The 21,954-nt window shown below is 43.8% G+C and overlaps 1 protein-coding gene across 10 annotated transcripts in view; it reads left to right on the top strand.

Annotated features, from left to right (window-relative positions):
- The window catches only part of APBB2 (amyloid beta precursor protein binding family B member 2), a 290,968-nt gene that overhangs the window by 258,127 nt on the left and 10,887 nt on the right, over nt 1-21,954 (top strand). For 8 of the 10 annotated variants that reach the window (XM_083165764.1, XM_083165763.1, XM_083165761.1 and 5 more), the window contains 2 exons: nt 20,088-20,202; nt 21,799-21,886. In XM_083165764.1, the coding sequence (XP_083021890.1) occupies nt 20,088-20,202; nt 21,799-21,886 (203 nt within the window). Of the gene's footprint in view, nt 1-931; nt 1,035-9,853; nt 10,005-20,087; nt 20,203-21,798; nt 21,887-21,954 lie in introns of those variants that run through there. The other 2 variants (XM_083165767.1, XM_083165768.1) reach the window with 2 other exon arrangements.

The raw sequence follows: 21,954 nt of genomic DNA, 5'->3' as shown, positions 1-21,954 counted from the left end.
AATCTCATGTTGACCTTGACAGGTATTGACCTTTCCAATATCGACCTTCTGCTTGAGTTGACCTTTTGTCAATGTTAAACTGTTGGCTGGCACCTTTAGTCGTCGACCAAACGACTGTCTAGCTCGACATTGTCTTTAAATCATCTGGATCACCTGTATTTTATTGTGCGTGCGTGTACCTGATCATCCATGTAATATTGTTATTCATACATACACGTGACCTGACTACAATGGAAGTATGAGGCACATGTTTTCCCTATGAGACTGGGAGATATGGGCCGATACCTGTGCGGGTATCACAAATCCCAAGTGCTCCCTGGTGAAAACGATGATATATTCTATCCTGAATTAATCATTTTAGTTTTCAGACTGATGATATAATAATGGAGCTGTTTGTGTCAGACTGTGTACCTGGCACCTACATCTATGTACACGCCATTTAGGAATATCAGGCATCATTTTGACATTTGTGATATTAAAATGCATTAACCTTTTTCTGCTTTTGTTGCTTTAATTAGTAATTACCCTTTGAAGCAATGACATTGCATGCTTTGGGTATGTACAAACTAGTGCAGGTGCCCACAAGGTCTCAGTGAATGTACATCCTGCCTTCTGAGCCCTTCCTCAGTCTTGTACTGACTCGCTGTGCGTGTGTGACCTCACATATCTGAGAGCATAGGTTGGCTGTGTCTCTGGGGGCTACTAGCTCACTACACAGGCCTCAATCGATAAAGGTGACAACGATTAGCAGTTGTTAATGTCCATTGTTTAGAATGCTCCCAGAGCCGTGTGCATCTCCCCCTGCGCTTTGTGTACAACACAACCTGTACAAGTGAATTTGTGTAAGTAATGCATTAACCTTGAGAGAAGCACAGTGGAAGGAGGGCTGCGAGTATTTTTGGTGTGGGGGGCGGACTCACATCATCGCCCTCTCCCAGCTCTCCATAGAAGACAGGAGATGCTGCATGTGTACGTACTGATTTCCCGGCTTCCTCCCTGCCGTTTAGATGACCTGTTGCTGTTTCTCATCCCAGGTTGGTTATTACATCTTCATTAATCTTCATTTTATGGATCACCAGATAGCGCTTGTTTCTTATTCTTGCTGCTGCGTGTGTGCAGGAGCACAAGCTGCAAATTACAGGGGATCATTTGCGTTGGCTGATGTAAAGCAGTCATTCATGGGTTATTATTGTGCTGTAACCTTGGTGATTTCTGAGTGATGTGAGTGGGAACAATGACATCTCAGGGATCTAGTCACTGCAGGCCTGTCATTCTTGGAACGTGTTCTTAGAACTTGCGCGTGTCTTGGGGTGCACACTCACAGCTGCAGAACTACTGGGTGTGTAATAGTTACACATTATACCTGCTGTGCTACTCCTAGGGTCCGATACATTGATTGGGAAACAGCACATGTGACCTCATATGTTGGGTTTTAAATGTTGAATATATCATATTCTTGATAACATTGTAGATAACTGTGAGAAATGTTGGGGATATACTTTTAATATTAACATGTGTTGCAATGCCCCTCAGATTATATATATATATATCAGTTATGATTCTGTTTTATAGAGGCTTTGGCGCATGAATCTTGCAGTGCAATATCCAAATGGCATCATTAGCACCTGAAGTCCATTGTTTTTCCAATGTTCACCCTCTCATTAGTTGTACTGCAACTCTCATGGTGACAGAAGATGTTGGGTATCCTAATAGAACGCTGGTATAACAATGTCATCCTTGCATTTTCCCCTCTCATGTCTAATAACTTGCTCGCCACAGCTGTTGGCCCTTTGTCATGGGAAATTCCTGTGTTCTCAGCAAAGGGTGCTGTTGCTAGGCATTTCCCCTATAATAAAGCCAATTCTGTGTGGGGATTGGAAGCATTACTAAGAGACCGGACATGAAGTGCCAAACATTTCACTTAATGAATCAAACAGAACCCGCTGTCAGACAGAGCGCAATTCACATTTCCTGGGACTCGTTTGTTGTGTGATTTGTACTGCACAACTTCTAACAAGCAAGATGGGTATACTGTATAACATGTATATAGTTGTTTTCTCTGTAGATTTAGTGCATAACATAGCATACACACCTACTGTACGTGTATAATTATATTTTTATCTCACAAACCTATATTTGTCTAATCATAATTTAAGTTTGTTTTGATGGATTTATGATAATCGCTAGTAAATGTGTACTCAATAACCTGCAGCAGCCACCAGTATTAATTATTCACTGCAAGTTCTGATGTCATATTGGAATCCGAATTAATACAAAATTCAGCAACCTATCAACATGGAATCTCTGAGATATGTTATTTTCATAAATGACAGTTTATCTTTGAATATTAACAAAGATGGGAATGAATAGTATAAAGTAGATGGATGTTCCACAGCATACACAGTATAGTAAACTATGTCTGAACCCTATCACCTCCATTGTCATCATTTGCGTAAAGCACAGGTGGCCAAGCTGGTCCTCGAGATCTACCAACGGTCCACGTTTTCCAGATCACCTAGCTGGTGCACAGCTGTAGTCATTACTAACTCACATTTCCCAGATCACCTAGCTGGTGCACAGCTGTAGTCATTACTAACTGTCACATTTCCCAGATCACCTAGCTGGTGCACAGCTGTAGTCATTACTAACGGTCACATTTCCCAGATCACCTAGCTGGTGCACAGCTGTAGTCATTACTAACTGTCACATTTCCCAGATCACCTAGCTGGTGCACAGCTGTAGGCATTACTAACTGTTGGTAGATCTTGAGGACAGGTTTGGCCACCACTGGCCTAAAGTATATGGCATACTGTTTGGAACTCCTCTCACTGGATGTCTAAGTGACTACAGAATATGAGGGCGGTCTCCTACACTCTGGAAGAGAAGACCAGCCTCCCTGATACTTACCTACAGTGTATTCAGCCGTCATGTGGGCTGGATCAATATTCTTGAGATACAGCCAATGAATGCAATAGAACCAGTGTAGCATGGCCTGATGCCACTTCTCATTAATAACTGAAACCAATGCCTATTGTTTCAGCCCACTGTAGTGACATCATACGAATAAAATTGCTGACTACTTTGCCATAGTCTGTCATACTTAAATCTTTCCCTGAACCTCTGTTTTCATGATAAAGTCTAGTTGTATAATTGTGTAGACTGAAAAAAATATTAGAGAAACATTGGGTAAAATCTGTTTTGCGCTCCTGGTGCCTCACAGGTAATAAGATACAACCCCCCTCAGTGTACACAGCACAGTACATAAGATAGAAGACAAACAACACAGCATAAGTACTTTAACATCACATCATGTAAGTACACAGCAAGCAGGCAGTGGTGAATCTTGGGGTGGGGTATCAACAGCTATTAATGATTCCGAACTATGGGAATGCGAACAGTATCAGCTGCTGAAGGAGACCACAGGTGGCAGGGTTTGTGCTACAGGCAAAACAAAATGGAAGCGGGACTGTCCAAGTGCTTACCTTGTAAAGGGAAGGGGTAGAGTTGGAGATAGTGACTGTGTTACAGTAGGCTTTAACCTTTTACCACCCGAAGTAGGAATATATTCTCTGATTGTGCTCTGTACCCTTTGGATTTGTTGGTAAATGTTATTGACTTGTACTATTTCTGTAACCTGTAACATATTTTCATGATGATGCAGCAAAAGCTTAGAGAGATGAGCAAACTTTTAAAAACTGTTCCAGAAAATGTAACACACTTCAGCACCACAATTTGTCTGTAAGTGTTCCCATACGTAAGCTTACCGGTTGTATTCTGGCATTTGTTTATAGACTGTATGTCCACAAAGGGCATATCTACCTGTATACTGTGCAAACAGTGCGGAATGGCGTTTTGCGGAAATAGAAAAATAAAAGCGTCGGAGGTTTGCGCCTCTGTAAAACAGCCTGTTCCTCCCATATACTCGCTTCATGCTAAATTTAATTCACTTTCCTTTACTTGAGTATTGATTTTTGGGCAGAACTAGGACATATATGTACTCTACTGCTTTTTTTTTTTGTAACATTTATTAAGTAATAACTACAGTAATGATTATAATCCACCAGTGCTACAACATCTTCATGGCAATAAAAAAATATTCCCATGTAGATAAAAATGACTAAAAGCAATAAATTGCTTTAATATGAGTGCATTAATATGAAACACATTGCACTCTTTGTTTTCAGTTGGTAAACAGTTTGTATTTTATCTGTGTGTTATTTGGGGTAACTTGACGTGTACTTGCTTTGAAGTGTAACCTGGGTACACACCTGAACGATGCGGTGATCTTGCAAAGTGTTGATACCTTATAACAAAATGCTATCTAAATACCAGGTGTGGGTATCCTGTATCTACACCTGGTGGGTTAATAGGTACATTTGCACATAAATAAATGTTCTTGAGGCGACATCCTCCATCGGTTCTACAGATGGAGTGCCTCTGATCCTTGGCCGGGGATCACCAGCATCTGACTAGGACACATGTGTGTCTCACACGCACGCGCGTCCCAGTTTCAGGACGGCGCTGCTGCTGGCCCCTGCCCGTCTCCACTTCAGGGAGACGGGCAGGGATAGGGGGCGGTGAGGGGCACTGGGGGAGGCTACGGGCGGCGGAAAAAGCTCCATAGCCACGGGGCGCGCGCGCGCCCCTGGCAAGAGCCGGCTGCTGGCGGGGGGCTGGCGATTCTATCAAGGAAGAGGCTGGCTCCATCTGTATATGCAGGGATGATGGGAGACATTGTTAGCAATTGTTTTACAATGTTGACCTAAGGCATGTTGACTTTTTCCATGCCTCGACCGATAGCGGCTATTGACTATAGTGGCCATTTCCCTAGCCAGAATCTCACATGTAATATTACAAATGATGGCAATGGTCTGTAATGTAATCAGCTCTGACGGCTCCTAAATCGGCATTCCTACACTGCATGGCCAACACTGAGTCTTCTTTCACAGCTCATTTACCATGTGCACATTTCTCTATGTAGAAATAGAAACTGCATGGCCAAACTATCTCCCTCCAGCTGTTGTGAAACGACACATCCCAGCATGCCTTGCATAGGTTTAGCATTTCCCTAATAGCAAAACTGTGGCAAGGCATGATGGGACTTGTAGTTTCACAACAGATGGAGGGCCATAGTTTGGCCATGCCTGGCCTAAGTGGATGTTCTCATACCAGTCCCTTCCCCAGTGGGACTTGCACTGCATATAACAGGGTTGCCTACTTTATGGCTGCCCTCTCCAGGAGTACATCATGTTTAAGGAGCGCGGCCAGCGCGATCACGTCCTTGTGGCCACGCCCCGCCTGAAATAACAGCATTGCGAGGTGGGGGCAGGGCTACAATGACGCAATGTACGTCATTTGGTCATATGTACACCTGTCGACTGGGGGGGTCAGGGGCGAAGACCAGCATCCCCCCTTTCTGGGTAGCCAGGAGGGGGACCTGATTTCCGGGACCCGGCTGGCCATTCTGGTAGGTAAAGCAACCCTGGTATATACCCTACCACAGGGTGAAGCTCTCAGCTGCTGTGGAACTACTCATCCGAGCATGTCATGTCACAATTGTATCATTCCCCTACATAAAAACTGTGTCATTGATTGCTGCAATATGTAGTTCCACAGTTGCTGGAAGGGCTGCATGTTGAATATATTGGCAGCCTACATTTGCACAGGTATGGGTTGACAGTAACAAGGTGAAGTACAGCGAATAGGTAACCACTATTGGTCAACACATGAAAAAGTCAACCTACCTAAGGCCAACGCGGTCAAAAGGTCGACGCAGAAAATGTTTTTGTGTCTTGTCGACATTTTAATTTCGACATACTGCTTATTATGTCTACTTTTTTTACCTTTTATTTCCATTGCCCTGCTTGCTGTATATAAAGAGAAATGTCTGTAAACACTCAATGTCCCCAGGGCACATTAGTAGTCCTGACACAGCTGTCTGCCAAGTGCCGGAACCACCCTGCACGGGTTACTCCATGTTATCTCCAGACCTACAAAAGGAGAGGAGGATGCTGCATGTGTTGTATGCCTTTGTTCAGAACATGTTTATGGTGAGGTAAAGAAGACTGGGCCACGTCACAGCTCACAGCTGTCACACCCGAGCATGCCGCAGCGATGCCTTGTTGTGTTATATCGGGCCTTCATATTTGTGTGACACTAAGTATTCTTTGTTAGATCTATTCAGTGCTTCATTTGTAAAAGAAAAGAGGAACTAGGATAAAAAAGTAGTGGAAGTGTACAATTCATTCTCTATGCTGGGAGGACATTACAATGTGTCTCTTTTTGTAACATAATTGATGGGAAGGTAAAGGACCCCAAAACATGGTGCTGCCACACTTCTCACAATACATATATCCAATATGTGCATTATTCCTTCTTTTCTATTTGCAATCAGTGTGTTTGTGCCCTGGGTCTAACAGGACGGCCTTCTGCAGTATGCTGTCCCAGTAACTGAGGCGTGTCCAATTACGGGGCATGGTTTGCAAGTAAACTCAAATAAATTGTAAAATTATACAGATTGCAAATAAAATGACCTTCCCATCAGCGTATTGCTTTGGAACCCTCAGCTATGCTTCCCACGTGCTGTCTACTGCTTTTGTTGCTGTCTGCAAGGGGATTTAGTCTGGGGCTCACTGTGGATACGAGTTACTGGTGTCTGCTACTGCATGTGTAGTGATGTCACAGACATGGATGTCACAGAATTGGAGGCTTTTCCTGGGCGATACTGGGTTTTCCACTCTGCATCTGAAATGATTTGCACTTTGTTGATTCCTAGTTTTAAGCTAAAAAAGAAAGTAACTTTGTACCTGGACAAACCATGACATTGATGGGAAGGACCAGATGGTTTCCAGCATCGATGGTACAGAACCTGATGGTTCTTCTTTTTTTTTTTTGTTTATTGTCACTAATGTCTTAAAGAGTCGCAATTGAATATTAGATCCATCAACCAGAATATGGCGTGGACGAATGCTAAACAGAACTCATAACATGTACTAAATGCATAATGACATAATTACAGGAGATTGAAAAACAAATAGATTAGATTGAAAAACTAATTCATGTCGTCCATTTGATGTCAGCCCTAAGCTTTTGTCAGTGTCGACCTTGGGTATGTTGACAAATTCAAGGTGTCTGTCTAAACATTGTGCAGCCAGCGACCGTATAACCTAAGGCAGGAATGTCCAAACTATGGCCCTTCAGCTGTTGTGAAAAGTCCCATCATGCCTTGCCACAGTTTTGCTATTAGGGAATGTTAAAACTATAGCAAGGCATGCTGGGATGTGTAGTTTCACAACAGCTGGAGGGCCACAGTTTGGACAGGCCTGACCTAAGGGATGTAGACCTCACAAAATAGGTTGTATGTCAATCAAAAGATTATAACTGAATGCAATATGAATATATTTAAATATCTGAGTATAGGCAGGGCTATTTTTGTGCAGGCTCCAGCAGGAACTGAGGCCCTTATTCTAGTTCACTCTTTCAGACAAAATATTTCTTAGATGGACAAAACCATGTGCACTGCAGGTGAGGCAGGTGTTACTTGTGCAGAGATAATTAGATTTGGGTGGGGTTTTACACCTGCCTCACCTGCAGTGCACATGGTTTTGTCCATCTAAGAAATATTTTGTCAGAAAGAGTGAACTAGAATAAGGGCCTCAGTTCCTGCTGGAGCCTGCACAAAAATAGCCCTGAGTATAGGTATTACCTGCATATTACATATAGCGGTTGCTATTGCAGATACATATTTAATAATTGTAGCAATAGCAGGCAGAGACTGTAATATTGGCACACATCCATTACAAATGATGGAAGGACACACTCTCACAGTTATAAACACTGAAACCAATTTACAGATTATTCCGTTATGCTCTGAAGCATTGAATCTCCTACTGACTTGAAGGAGAGCGCTGTCCAGTCTATTGATTTATCTGTGCAGACCGCCTTGCCTTTGTTTTCGCACATATTCTCTGCTTTTGGACGCTCTGTAACTTTTACAATTAGAATAATACCAGCTCAGGCAGACCGTCTTGATTAATTGAATGAGACAAATTGCATACTCTGTAAATAACAGATAATATACCCCTTCCTATCAGTCCTGAGCCAGTGGACTGGGCACATGATAGGGACATATTTAAAAGTAATGACGGCGCTTAGCATTGTATGAAGAGTGGCAGAAATGTTCATTCGCCGCACCCAATGCATGTTGAGGCGGGAACAGAGCTTATAGATGGGACACATGCAATTGTGTAAGTAGCACTTGTAACCAGTGGCGTATCCAGGGGTGGGGCTGCAGTGCGGTCCGAAGCTCGAGTAGAGGGGAGACACCTTTCAGTACTGCCAGTAAGTCCCAGCTGGGGATGTTTGGCAGCAGTTGGGTTGGCAGTTGATGGGGCTGCCCTATTTGAATTTTGGTCTGTGCTGCAGCCCCATATATAGACACATAGAATGTGACCGCAGATAAGAACCACTTGGCCCATCTCGTCTGCCCATGTACATAGTGACAGTCAGGTGGTAACTTTGTGGCAGGTAACAATGAACCTACCATTGTATTATTGCTTTGTTGGAGGAAACCCACGCAAGCACAGGGAGCATATACAAACTCCACACACTATGACTTATTGTGTAGCTGGTGTGATAGGCAGACATTGGCCAGGGATCCAGATGATGTGTCTAGCGAATCATCTTCCACATTATTCTGATGCTATCTGGTAAAATCAATACCGTGTTTCCCCAATAATAAGACCTCCCCGAAAATAAGCCCTATCAAAATTTCCCTAAGCCGAGTGGGTGCACTAACTTCTGTAACCCCATCTCCACCCCCGCTAACCCCCTTCACCGCCGCCTTGCTTGTACAGGCTTCTACTGTACCGTAGAAGCTGTTGCAGCTCCCGGTCCCAGGGATGCACTGCGCGTGACGTCACTGTGCATATCACGCGGCTGCTGTACACAGAGGGAGCAGTGGCGCAGGCGGAAAACAAGCAGAAGAAGAACTGAAAAGTGCTGTATTGTTGGTGAGGAGCAGGACTCGGGGCATGTTACTTTAAAAGAAGGAATGGGGGCTGTGTAAGAAGGACTCGGGCATATTACTTTAAAAGAAGGAATGGGGGCTGTGTAAGAAGGACTCGGGCATGTTACTTTAAAAGGAGGAATGGGGGCTGTGTAAGAAGGACTGGGGGCATGATACTTTAAAATAAGCCCTACCCAGAAAATAAGGCCTATGATGTTTTTTGTTGGGGAAAAAAAATAAGACAGTGTCTTATTATCGGGGAAACACGGTAAGTAGTAATTTATGGGGCTACACTTAAATAAGTTACCTACTCCTAGGTTTGCCGGTGACTGGAGTAGGTGGTAACGTGGTTTGTATAATGCAGACATGTCATGCAGTACTGTATGTATGTATGTATGTATAGACTATTCTCTAAGCATGACAATCTGTATGCCACCCTGTAACAATGGCATTCTGATAGCCCATCATTCGGCTAGAAGCACTTGGAAAGAAGTTTCATGTGATGGTGGGAAGTGTGACTGCCTTGATTGTGCCTGATCCTATGATTTATTACAGGTCCTCCACTCCCCCCCCCCCCCCCCCCCCCCGCTTCATCTGTTCCATGAAGCTCTTGATGAGGTTACGCGCTCACATACATATGCTGCATCTCACATACAGCTGCTAGCTTCTGCCTCTTACTTCCCACTACAACAACCTCTGCAGCAGCAGCGGGTCCTCTTGGATGATGGTTTCCCCAGCCTTATTATACCCTGTTCCTTTCTCAGATTTTTAATGTGGTCTTGCTTCAGCTGCTTCGCTGCCTTAACCGGCTTAGGAAAGCGATGAATTCTTTGCTGGTGTCCTGAACCTGGAGCCAGAGCGTGTGCCCATGTGGAGTGTGTAGAGTGTCTGGCTGCGCTGCTTTGTGTGCTGGCTCTCTCGCATTTTGTCAACGTCTTTTTCCTAACTTGCCTTCTCTGCTCTCTGTCCTTTCATGCTGTCGTGGATGCAGGGAGAGGTAACTCATTTCCTTCCTATTGCATGCTTTGTCCCTGGAAGTCTTATACATTGCCAATGTGTTCTTCATGTTAATACCATGCTGTGCTGCAAGTGAATTATTGATGATTATGTAGACATTACGGTCATTGTTCTGATTAAGGGCATTACACAAACCATCACCCTGAGCTGCTTGGGGCTGTCATAATGAATTCAAATATATATATTGATTTATGTGAAGTAAAATAGTTCATAGTCTAGAGTTTATATTTGTAATGTGGCTGTTCCTGTATATAATAATAACAATTATAATAATAATAATGCATTTTGGTAGGTTACAGCCCTTTATCATTGTAATGGTAATATGTTTAGCATAATTGAGCATTTGAGCCAATCACTGTATTTGTCAATGATCAGCATAAAGGTAAGTGGTTTCTCTATATGAAATGCATACAGTAATAGCTATGATGCTGTAGCTGTGTGTTACACCCTGCCATACTGTTCTCACACACATAATAACCTGCCTCAGGTGATTTCCATTCCATACATTTATTGCGGTTGCGCCGTTTCCTGTACAGCAAGGTCATGTGACTTCAGTTACCCGTAAACATGGTTGCGTTGGGATCAGCCTGCCTCCAGCTAATACATGGACAAAAAGTTCAATGCACGCTTCAATGAAAATGATACCAAGGGTGGTTGTCTGCTGCCTCCACAGGTTAATCTGTTCCCCCTGTCTATCCCTTGTAGGCACAAAATATTTATTAGCAAAGTTTAGGGGAGTTCCGTTTTTTGTTGTTTGTTTTTTTTACATTTTTAGGAGATGTCACTACGGGTATGGGTCATTGGTTCGACCCATATTAGGTTTGCATGCATTGTGTCAACCACTGATGGTTGACACATGAAATAGGTCGACAGGGTTGAAAGGTTGACACGAGCATAAGGATGACAATGGAAAGGTCGACATGAGTTTTTCATGGTTTTTTTGTCCTGAATGTCGACATAGTCACCGTCAAAGTGTATCGTGTCCCGTTGCATGGCTTTGCCACGCTTGTTCTCCTACCACGCCGTAGTGGATGGTACGGGATGAAATGCCGCCTGTCGGCTCATGTCAGCTCAAAAAAAAAAACACACAAAAAACTTGCATCACCTTTTGATTATTGACCTTCCCATTGTAGACATAATGCTTGTATTGGCCTTCCAACCCTGTCAACCTTAGCCATGTCGACCTATTTCATTGTCAACCTAAGCCAGGTCGACCCAATGCATGTCGAGCCAATGACGTATCCCGTCACTACAACATTTTACTTTCAGGTTGGCGGTAACATACACCATGGTATTTGCTTGTGGCAGGTGCTACTGGGGTATATAGGTAAGACCTAGAGAATAGTGCTCGTCGTACAATATACAGCTTGGTCTTGTGATGTGCATGGGGAATTATTGGTATTTATAAAGACAAATGAGATGTGTGAAGAACAGGTACAGCACGCATATTAATCAGAGATGGATCCACATCAGTATAAAGTGTATGACCGTATTATGTACAGGTCACCTTGCCACCGGGCGTAGTGGTGTTCGGAATGGCATCTTCAAAGTGCTCATCATCCATTACATTAGCGGGTCTGACAGTCGTTGAGCTTCATTTCTTGCATTGATGGATCCAGAACAACAAATGCGCTGTCTCTTCTGCCTTATTTACTCATAATCAATACGGATAAAGGTCTGAGCAGGGAGCTGTGGCTGCCACAGGCCCATCTCTTCCTGTGGTATCTGAGCCATTATTCATGGTAATTGGGTGGGGCCCTGAGATCAGAGCCTGGGAGAGTTATTAGAGTGTGCATGTGTGACTTTATCGTGCCTCTTCCTTTATACATGCTTTGTGCCATTGTAGTATTTTGATTACATTGCTCTTTTTGTTTCTTCTTGCTTAGTTCTGCATTTTTGTGCTGGGGAGATTGTGTAAATCAGTTATTAATATTCTGCTGTGTATTATTATTTGCTTCGTATAGACTAAGTGTATTTTTCCCGCTGTTATTATTACCTGCTCTTTTATAGTACAACCGATCTCCCAAGTGTATAGATTTAAAACAGTACTTAATTGTTTGCATAGCTATATATACAGTATACAGTGTGTGTATATATATATATATATATATATATATATATATATATATATATATATATATATATATATATAATGAATCGTCCTGAATATTCTAACAAGAGTGAAGTCAGTGAAGGGGCCTAACTGGTATGGACCATTGGGTCAACCCATGAAATGGGTCAATATGGCTAAGGTCGACAGGGTTGGAAGGTCAGTACTAGCATTAGGTCAACAATCGGAAGGTCGACAATCAAAAAGTCAACATGAGTTTTTCACTTTTTTTTTTTTGTCCAGACTGTTGGCATAGTTGACTTGGACACCGTCAAATGACTCTCTTGGCCTTGTGTGACTCACTGCGCTCGCCATGCTTAAGGCACTGTGCCATTGGTGCGCTCAGCAAGCTGTTTTATTCTCCCACCATGCCCTAGTAAATGGAAGGACAGGATATACCACCTGTCGGCTAATAAAATACGTAAAACTAATTTTGACCTTTTGGCAGGATCTCTTATTTGGACCAAAGGGCAAGATCCCACATTTCAGCTCTGTATGACAGGAGGCCAGATAACGTCATTAGGGTGGAAAATGAACAGGCCAATAATGGGTATAAGTCCGCATACTGTGCCCACATTTATTTACACACCTGATAATTATCCCTGCATTTTCGGAAGTTTACCTGCACACCACATAGACCCCAAGCTCTAGAATGAAATGCATTCCAGAGCTTCGACACGGTGGGCAACAACATTTTTAGATGGCATGCCTATAGGGCCGGCTCTACCATTAGGCAGCTTTAGGCAGATGCCAGGATTTGGGGGGAGGGGGGGCACCACCAATCTGCCTATCAAAAAAAATTAAGGATGTCTATGAGGAACTTTGTTGTACTTAATGCAAGTGGCTGCTGTGTAACTTCTAAGACCTCACTTCCATACTTTACCCTGAGGCATACTACCCTACATTGCTGCCCCTTCTCCATGTGCTCTATTGTGGATGACAAAGGGAAGGCAGGAGACTTGCCCACCTTCCCGATTTTTGGGAGCCTCCCTGTCGTCCTGGAAAGTGGATATTGGTGGCAGTATTTGGGGGGGAGGGGCAGTAGGTTAAAGTTTTGCCTAGGGTGCTGAGAAGCCTTACACTGGCCCTGCATGCCTAATATAAGATGGGATCCTTCCCAGCACTCCCCACAGCACGTGCGGCTCTGAACGCAAACGCTGAAGGTCTCTCATCCTAATCATGGAAGATGCATCACATGCAAAGTGCAGTGCTCAATGCATCCCAGCCATTGGTTTATTACGGATGTATGCATGAGTATTAAAGCAAAGGACAGCTCTCCAGGTAACAGCTGTCCTATGCAGCGTGTGGGCTTCTGGATTTTTAACCCAGGAGTCCATCTGAACATGCATTGTATGACGAACGTGCCGCATTGGGTGTTGGGAGGGAACTCAATGGATACCTCTCAGTGGGAAAATGGGAAAAAAAGCCCATAGGTTCTATTGGGTAATGACTGACTATACTGTATATGGTATTACCCACCACGTCTAAGCCATTGTGTAGTTTGTTGTTTATACAGTTAGTAACCAAACCTCCAAGGTTCTGCAGCATTTCTAGAACACATAGATACACACGGAAGTGCTTTTATTGTTGTGTTCCAGTGATGCTTCCCATTTATTGAAATATGGTTATATCTCCTTTTTGTCAGGTTCAGGTTTCTAGGAAAGCAGGAGAATGAGGTCTTCTTCTGTAGACCGAACCATTCGCTTTCTGCTGAGCATAGAAAAACATTCCAAAAAACTATTTATGGCAATAATTATGTCATAATCTGGGTGTTTATTTATTATCCTGATATCTCCAGAGAAAAGAGAATGGCTTTTGCACCAATTCATTATGTTTAAGAGAGGCCCGGACACATCACTAGACACACAGCAATTCCAGCAAAACTACTGTTCCATCTATTGAGGATATTTGATAGATGTTATGTTGTTGGACCGTTTAGTAGAAAATAATTTGTGACATCTGGGACTGCTGAAAAAAATTAGACTTCTGCTGAACAGCTGGATTTAACCGGATATTAGGAATACCCCTGATGAAGTCAAAATTGTTGACAAAACGCGTCAAATATAGGGCAGGATGCTGCCATAAATGTACACAATTCGCCTTTACGTGCCACTCTAATTACCTGGAGATATATTTCCCATTTATTTGTTTATAAATAGTTTCTTTTATAGCGCACACATATTCCGCAGCGCTTTACAGAGAAAATTAGAACATTCCCATCAGTCCCTGCCCCAGTGGAGCTTACAATCTGTATTCCCTACCACATGTATACGCACACAGACATTCTAGGGTTAATTTTGTTGTGGAGCCAATTAACCTACCAGTATATTTTTTTGGATTGTGGGAGGAAACTGGAGTACCCGGAGTAAACCCACGCAAGTACGGGGAGAATATACAAACTCCACACAGTTAGGGTAGGTGTGGGTTGTTAGGTCTACACCAACTAGGTCGACAAGCATTGGGCCAACAGGCAGCAAGGTCCACATGGGTCTAGGTCAACAGGACATTGGGTCAACACTAGCATTAGGTCGACATGGGCAATGTCGACATAGACACAGTTTGAAGTGTACCGCATCCCCCCGCATCACTCGCTTCACTTGCAATGCTTCGGGCACTATTTTATTCTCCCACCACGCCTTTGTGGATGGTAGGGCATGAAATACCACACATGTCGGCTCAAGAAACAGTGAAAAACCCCATGTCAACCTTTTGACTGTCCACCTAGCCCATGTCGACCTAATGCTCGTGTCGACCTAGACTCATGTCGACCTAGACCCATGTCAACCTTCCTGCCCTTCGACCTATTTTGATAATTATTCACACTGAATTGTAGCTAAACAAAAACAAATACTGCTGTGAAGTTGATAATCTGCACCACATTACACCACATTACATTGTATTGTATTGTCAGACTAGTTCAGTCAGAAGTTGCTTATGGGCACTGACCTATTTCTGGGAACAGCTGCCCCATGTCCCTTGCCAGTGTGTTGGGTGAATAAATAAGTCACCATTTTAGCAGTGATGTCTGCAAATCAGATTCTAATTTAAATGTATTTGTTCACTTTGTATCTATTTGCATACAGTTGTTAAAATAGAGCCAAATATCTATTCTCTGATAGAATTGCCCTTGATCCACGTAAGTATATCCTGTAAACCCTTAAAGCCCTTTGTTATTTTGACAGGCGCCAGTCCGCACGAGCTGAGATGGCAGAATTTATGTGTCTCCATATAAAATGCACAGTGATAACTTAGGGCTCATACATAAAGAAGTTGAAAGCATTCAGCGCGTCTTCTTACAATCTGCCAAATGTCCTTTAACACAAATAGGTCAAATAAAATGGTCTTTGTGTTTTTCGAAGATGTTTTATTTCTAACTTTAAGGAAGCCTTGATTTTCTTTTTTAATCACCCATTTATTGTGACCAATAAAGACCCAATCTTAGAAATCTGGCATTGCGGTGTGTCTGAAAGGGCTAATCTGAGTTCCCACAATGGCTGCTCCTTGAAACAGGCTGCAACAATTTCCAGTCATTGCTTAAGTTTTGCCTTCTGTACCAAGAGTGTCTGGGAGACTATCATACCCCATTCATACCGCAAAAGGTCGCACCCTGGATTTGGACACAGAGGTATTCCAGGTATTTGCGGTCTGGAAGCTCCTCGTGTGACCTGGCTTATTGCCGCGTCAGTGATGTCACATTGGGTGGAATGACAGTGCTTTGCTGCCAGCGCTGCTTCCTCCATACTTTGAAAGGGACCCGGGTCGCACCCATTCAAAATGCCGCACCATATCCCGGGATGGTCCCAAGAGCAACCCGGGTAGCAAGCAGGGTTGAAACCCGGGGCATGGGTCCCCGGCATTTTGGCTTGTGACCCTTTCACACCAGCACTGCATTCGGGTTGTTCCCGGTGTGGTGTGAATGGTGTAGGTGAGCTTCCCTGGTCTCCTGTGCATTATAGACAGAGGTGTAACTCCCAGAGGCAATGGAGGCTCAAGCCTCTGGGCTCCAAGCCCTGAAGGGGCACCTGCATGTAGGGCAGCACCTGTGTGGCACACCTGTAGTTAATTGGCTCTATACCAACATCTACAATAGGGAACAGGATGGCTCCTGCCTGGTATCACTTGGCCTGCACTGCAGAAAGCAATGCTGCTGGACTCTGAGACGACTTAAAGAGAAAGAGATGTCCTTAATGTGTAGGTGCACCAAGAGAAATATATAAAATATAGCCTTTATTTCACATTTATTAAAAGGCTGCAAAAATATTAAAACGAAAACACACAGACATACAGTGGAATTCACACAATTTTAAAACAAGGGTGGCAGACAGATGGTGCACTAGCGATCTCCAGTAATAATATGAACAAGTGTCTCTTATTGGTAGTGTGTGACAGTCATGCAGTATTTACTGTAGAGATAAATCACTCTGTGACCTAGCTGTAGTTATGCTCTGTGTGCCCCACTAGTGGTATCTGAGATCACTGTATGAAACCCGCATGTACAATCTAATCGGATACACAAACAGCTTAGATTGTGTTCTCATATATCTGGCCTTGAGATGTCAGGATCGAGTGAGCTGCCAGGTCCCGTGCAACTCTGCTATCGTCACGCATGTTTGCCGAAAATGCATCTTTCTTGCAATGTGACCAAGTCCGTATGCAACTTGCCAAGGAAAAGAACCGCTTTCTCTGCTTTATAGCACTTTGTATGCAGATTGAGAGACTCAGTCGCATGCTGACATACAAGTGTTGCATATCAAATGAACTGCCACAGTCTCCTGGTACATCCTTAGTGCAATGAAAAAAGAGATGCAAAAAAAGACAGGTGTGGTATAGGGTTCCGACAGTCGGGATCCGACAGTCATTAGCCTGACGTCGGGATCCCGACTGGCTGGACTCAGACAGCATGGCGAGCGCAACAAAGCCCCTTGCGGGCTCGCTGCGCTCGCCATGCTGTGGGCACGGTGGCACGCTATGCTTGCCACCTAAGCTATTCTCCCTCTATGGGGGTCGCGGACCCCCACGAGGGAGAATAGCCGGTGGCCATCGGTAACCCGCCTGTCAGTCGGGATCCCAACGTCGGGTAAATGACTGTCAGAACCCCGTCCGGCACCCAAAAAGACGTCCAACACTAAGGAGTCTCACAAAGCCTGGAGTGCCAAGGGGGGCTGTTTGGTGCGACTGCAGCAGTGATGTATTAGGACACATCTGTATGATTATTAGTTGCCACCTACCTTTTCTAGGACACCTGCATGGCTGAATAGAGCCACAGACATACTGTACAAAATACATGCCTCTTATTGGGATCCTAATGTGCCAAAATTTTATTTTCTCTTGGGCCTAATGTTTAAAACCCTACAAATCACGATCCCTAGTAGAACCCATGAAGGTTCATCCACTCCATTTTTAAATAACTTTGAGTATGTTTTTTTTTTTTTAAAGAATATTTGCAGCATGCAGTCTTCTGAGGTGTGTACTCTGTATACTGTGTTCAGATGAATGGCATCCTTTCATAGAATTATGTATGCATGCCTTTTTGTGTACCCGCAGTGTTGGGAGATAGATACGCATACTAGCTGAACTTGGTGGCGGTAACAGTAGTTCCACCCTTATGGGAAATGCGATAGAACCGATGCCAAGTGTATCGGCAGGTGCTGCTGTGATTACCGCTAAATCTGTACAGCAAACACTGGCTGCTACTTTACAGTAATGTGCAAATCCAGGATTAGGTTTATTTGTACACATCTGGTCTTCCCAAATGTACCATATTGTGATATGCTAATCTTTAACAAACAATGCAGAAGTCCTGCTAAACAGCGCCAACAACAAGAAGAACACTATGGGCTTAGTTGATTGATTGATGTATATGTAACAAAAAATTCTGCCCCTTTTGTGGACAAAAAATATGACAAAGGCATGTCAGGTCTTGCAAGCTTCATTTGGTTGAATCAGAACCGCGGCTAGCCAATCGTGTGACTGCGGCACTCCTTCAGCGAATCGGAAAACCTGAATAATATATTTCTATTTTATTTATACAGCCCCTCAAGAGGCTTACTGACAATAACCCCAATGTACACAGGCTCACCCTAAACCCCGTGATGAAAGCCCTTCCTGTAATAATCTATCCAGTTCTGGTAACCTCTAGCGAAACTGCCGGACCTGGCAATCGTTCGTGGAGTCATTGTGCTCTTGTCTCCTATATTTCTGTTTCGGTTGGATTTCTTCCCTTCATTTTACAATTTGTCTTTTGATAAATCCCCTGTGAATACAGGAGCAAGATATTGGAGTATCTGCTTAATATATGAGTATTGCCTGCAGCCATCCATATCTCAGCCGATATTATAATTAGATCTAATTTGCAAGTAGAACCGCTGATCTCATTATGCAGATACATATATAAACCTAACACAGATTTATTATTTAGGAAGAACCTTTAAATCTACGCTCATGCTTGATTTTACCGGAAGACTTGTTATGTTACATTACATTTAAGTGTAGCCAACCAGACAATCGCTTTCACTGTAGAATGTTACTTGGCCGGTAAAAGCTCTTTTTAATTTGGCGAGGAAGCAGAGATCACATTTTGTACATACAGTAAATGCAGCACTTGTAAACAAGCTTTAAATATAATTCCATAATTCGTAATAAACGGAGAAAACTACGGCAGCCCATTTTAATACACCTAGATCAGGCATGTGCAAACTATGGCCCTCCAGCTGTTGTGAAACTACAAGTCCCATCATGCATTGCCAGTTTTGCTCTTAGGGAATGCTAAAACTATGGCAAGGCATGCTGGGATGTGTAGTTTCACAGCAGCTGGAGGGCCACGGTTTGGACATGACTGGCATAGATATCTCAATCCCTTAGGGATTCATGTAAGCCTCTTCGGACTCCTCTTTAAGGTGCATGCAGATTTGTGTCTCCTATTGCTATTCTTAATATACAGTATACATAGAAACAAAATAACTCCCCCAAATGTAAATCTCTCTGCAGTGCAGCATGGTATTGCTTGTGCAAACCAACCTGAATCACCCCCTGGCTGACTTCTGTTTTAGAGCGAATACGTCAGCAGCTGTCCAACTGTCTCTCATTTCTTTACTGAGCTGGGAAAGATGTGCTATTTTCATATTCACATTTGTTATTATAGATTACTACATTAATCTATATATTTTATATCCACTTGAGCGTTTTGTGACCCCCCCCTTGGTGTGAGGCAGGGGTAAGCTTGTGCCATTACACTGGAGACCAATACTGCGGATACTTTCTGTGCAGTATAGAATGGACTGTGCTGTAGATTTGCTTTTTTCTATATGCAAATATATGAATATTGGAATTCAGTCTGTCACGTGAACCCAGTATTTATCCGTCGTGTCGGCTGATGTCGCAGTTCCGTATACTTGCCTGTAGATATAGATGGCACAGTGTATTTCAGTTTTCTGCCTGGCGTAACAGATGCCCTTTTGTTATGCGGTACATTTAATTGCCCTTTTTAGGGATACAGGTTCCCCCGTGCTTAACCAGGAATGTACACTGTTTATGAGCACGATGATGCATCCCCTGAATTTCAATGAAGAAACCAGATTTCCAATTAAGCTGCATGTGGAGATTTATTGCACTGAGGTTTTACCCATTTGCAATGCATTGCAGCATATTCTATTTGTCTCCTTGGTGGAAAATATACAATTACATTTTGGGATGACTTATTCCCATTATATGTATATAATATCAGCTACTTGCGTCTCAGCAATGGGTCTCCCTGGCCTACATCACTATTTCATTACCGCTCCATGCATTAAAGTCTTCAGAGGATGTTTATAGAGTGCCTGTCCTTTATGCTCCATCAATAAAGTTTTATTAAACGGCTCTGTTGGCTGTTGAGCTGACAAAGACGACGTGTGGGTTACCCACGGTTATTTCATACAATTGTGAAATGCTTACGTATCTTTGTTCTTTTCAAAGGGATTTTGCATATGTTGCCAGAGACAAGGATACAAGAATCTTAAAATGCCACGTGTTCCGATGTGACACACCAGCAAAAGCCATTGCAACTAGCCTTCACGAAATCTGTTCTAAGGTAAGATAAGGTGCAGTGTAGCAGTCTTTCCTTGGAGCTGCTTGACCAGTGGTCAGGGAACAGGGGTAAATTACCCCAAATGGGGTAAATATGGAATTCCTGGGGGTAATGGGCGGTCGCGCTGCAGAGACACAGCCGGGCATGCATATGAATCTATATGCATGCCTGGATGTGTCTCGGCAGCTTGACCGTCCAGTACCCCCAGGAAGTTCATTTAATTGCATATAGAATCTATGAATAGATTGTATATTCATACCCGGCTGTGTGTGTTACAGTACTGTAGTGTACAAGGACCTAGCACAGTGCATCAGGCCCTTGTGTATGCCCTTTGCCCCACCTCAAAGTCCGCCCGCTTCTTCAGTACAGTCGACTAGTTGCTGCACCATCTCAGCAGCGCGCCGTTTGTACTGCCGCTACGATGCCAAGTTTCTTTGCCTGGTTATAGGCTCCTTTCAAGGTATACCCATCTCTAATCTAGGGGGGAAAAAATGGTACATAGTCACTGTATTATCTTGAAATAATGACACTAATATTTGCCTGGACGTCACATGATCAATGGCTATACCACAAACACAGCCTGGCAGCCATTGATGATGATTACCATGTATGGCTGTGTGTGGTACACATTTTGTACCACACACAGCCATACATGGTAATCATTATCAGTTGCTGCCAAGCTGTGTACCGTACTAGCAGGAAGTGTAATCAATTTCTGGGGGTACAGTGTGTATCACAATTATGTGATTCACTTCCTTTCAAATCAAGGGGGTAACCTCGGGGTATCTAAATATATTTTTGGGTAAAAGGTAAAAAAAAAGTTCCTTGACCCCTTTTCTAGACTGATAGAGGCTGAATAGGGCATTGATTTGGTATAGGGGTATTTCAACTGAAATTGTAGTGGCTTACTAGTATAACCATATTCTCCCCTGTGGAGTCAACCATAGACTATGTGTATTACAGATGTAGCCGGGCTCATCTTTGCAGGGGATGGCGATTGTACCGCCATCGCCCGCCAGTGGCCGGCTACCACCAGGGGCGCGCACATGGCAACGGAGCTTGGTGGGGGTCCACCCTGCTTCCCCCGACGTCGCCGCCGGTCCCCCTCACCGACCAAACCCCCACACCCCCCCCCCCCCCCCCACGAACTGGGCAGCGTCTCCCTGAAGCGGAGATGGGCAGGGAGACGCTGCCGTGATACTGGACACGGGTGCGCGTGAGACGCACGAGCGTTCCGGTCTCTATCACCGGCGCTCGCCAGTTAAAGGGATCTGGCGGGCGACGGCCAAGGATTGCAGCGGCTCCATCTGTATGTCACACTTTTTTTTATCCTTGTTAAGCAGAGTGCATGAATGTAGGAGACTAATATAATAGGGCCGGAGTTGCCTGAGGTGGGGGTCTTTAGGTGAGAATGTCTGTATTTTTAAAGTGGCACGGTAAATGATTGCCTCTTTTAAAATAAGGGCATTCTTATCTGAATTTCCGTACCTTCTGTGACCTGGACCCTGTTACATGTACCCCATTGTGTGGATAGGAAGTGTTCTACGTTCATTGCTTTAACTATGCCAATTAATAGTGAAGATGCTCAATTCCTCACAGATTATGGCAGAAAGGAAAAATGCCAAAGCAACAGCCTGCAGCTCATCACAGGAACGACCACACGGCAGCCTGGACGTCCCACTGCAAGGTAAGAGGTGACAGTACGGTGTTATGCTTTCAGAACCCATCATCTTCATGTATAGGAAGTCATCGTTT

Source organism: Crinia signifera, chromosome 1 (assembly GCF_055691185.1).
Source record: "Crinia signifera chromosome 1, ASM5569118v1, whole genome shotgun sequence".
Taxonomy (NCBI): Eukaryota; Metazoa; Chordata; class Amphibia; order Anura; family Myobatrachidae; genus Crinia; species Crinia signifera.
This window is presented reverse-complemented; position numbering and strand designations above follow the sequence as displayed.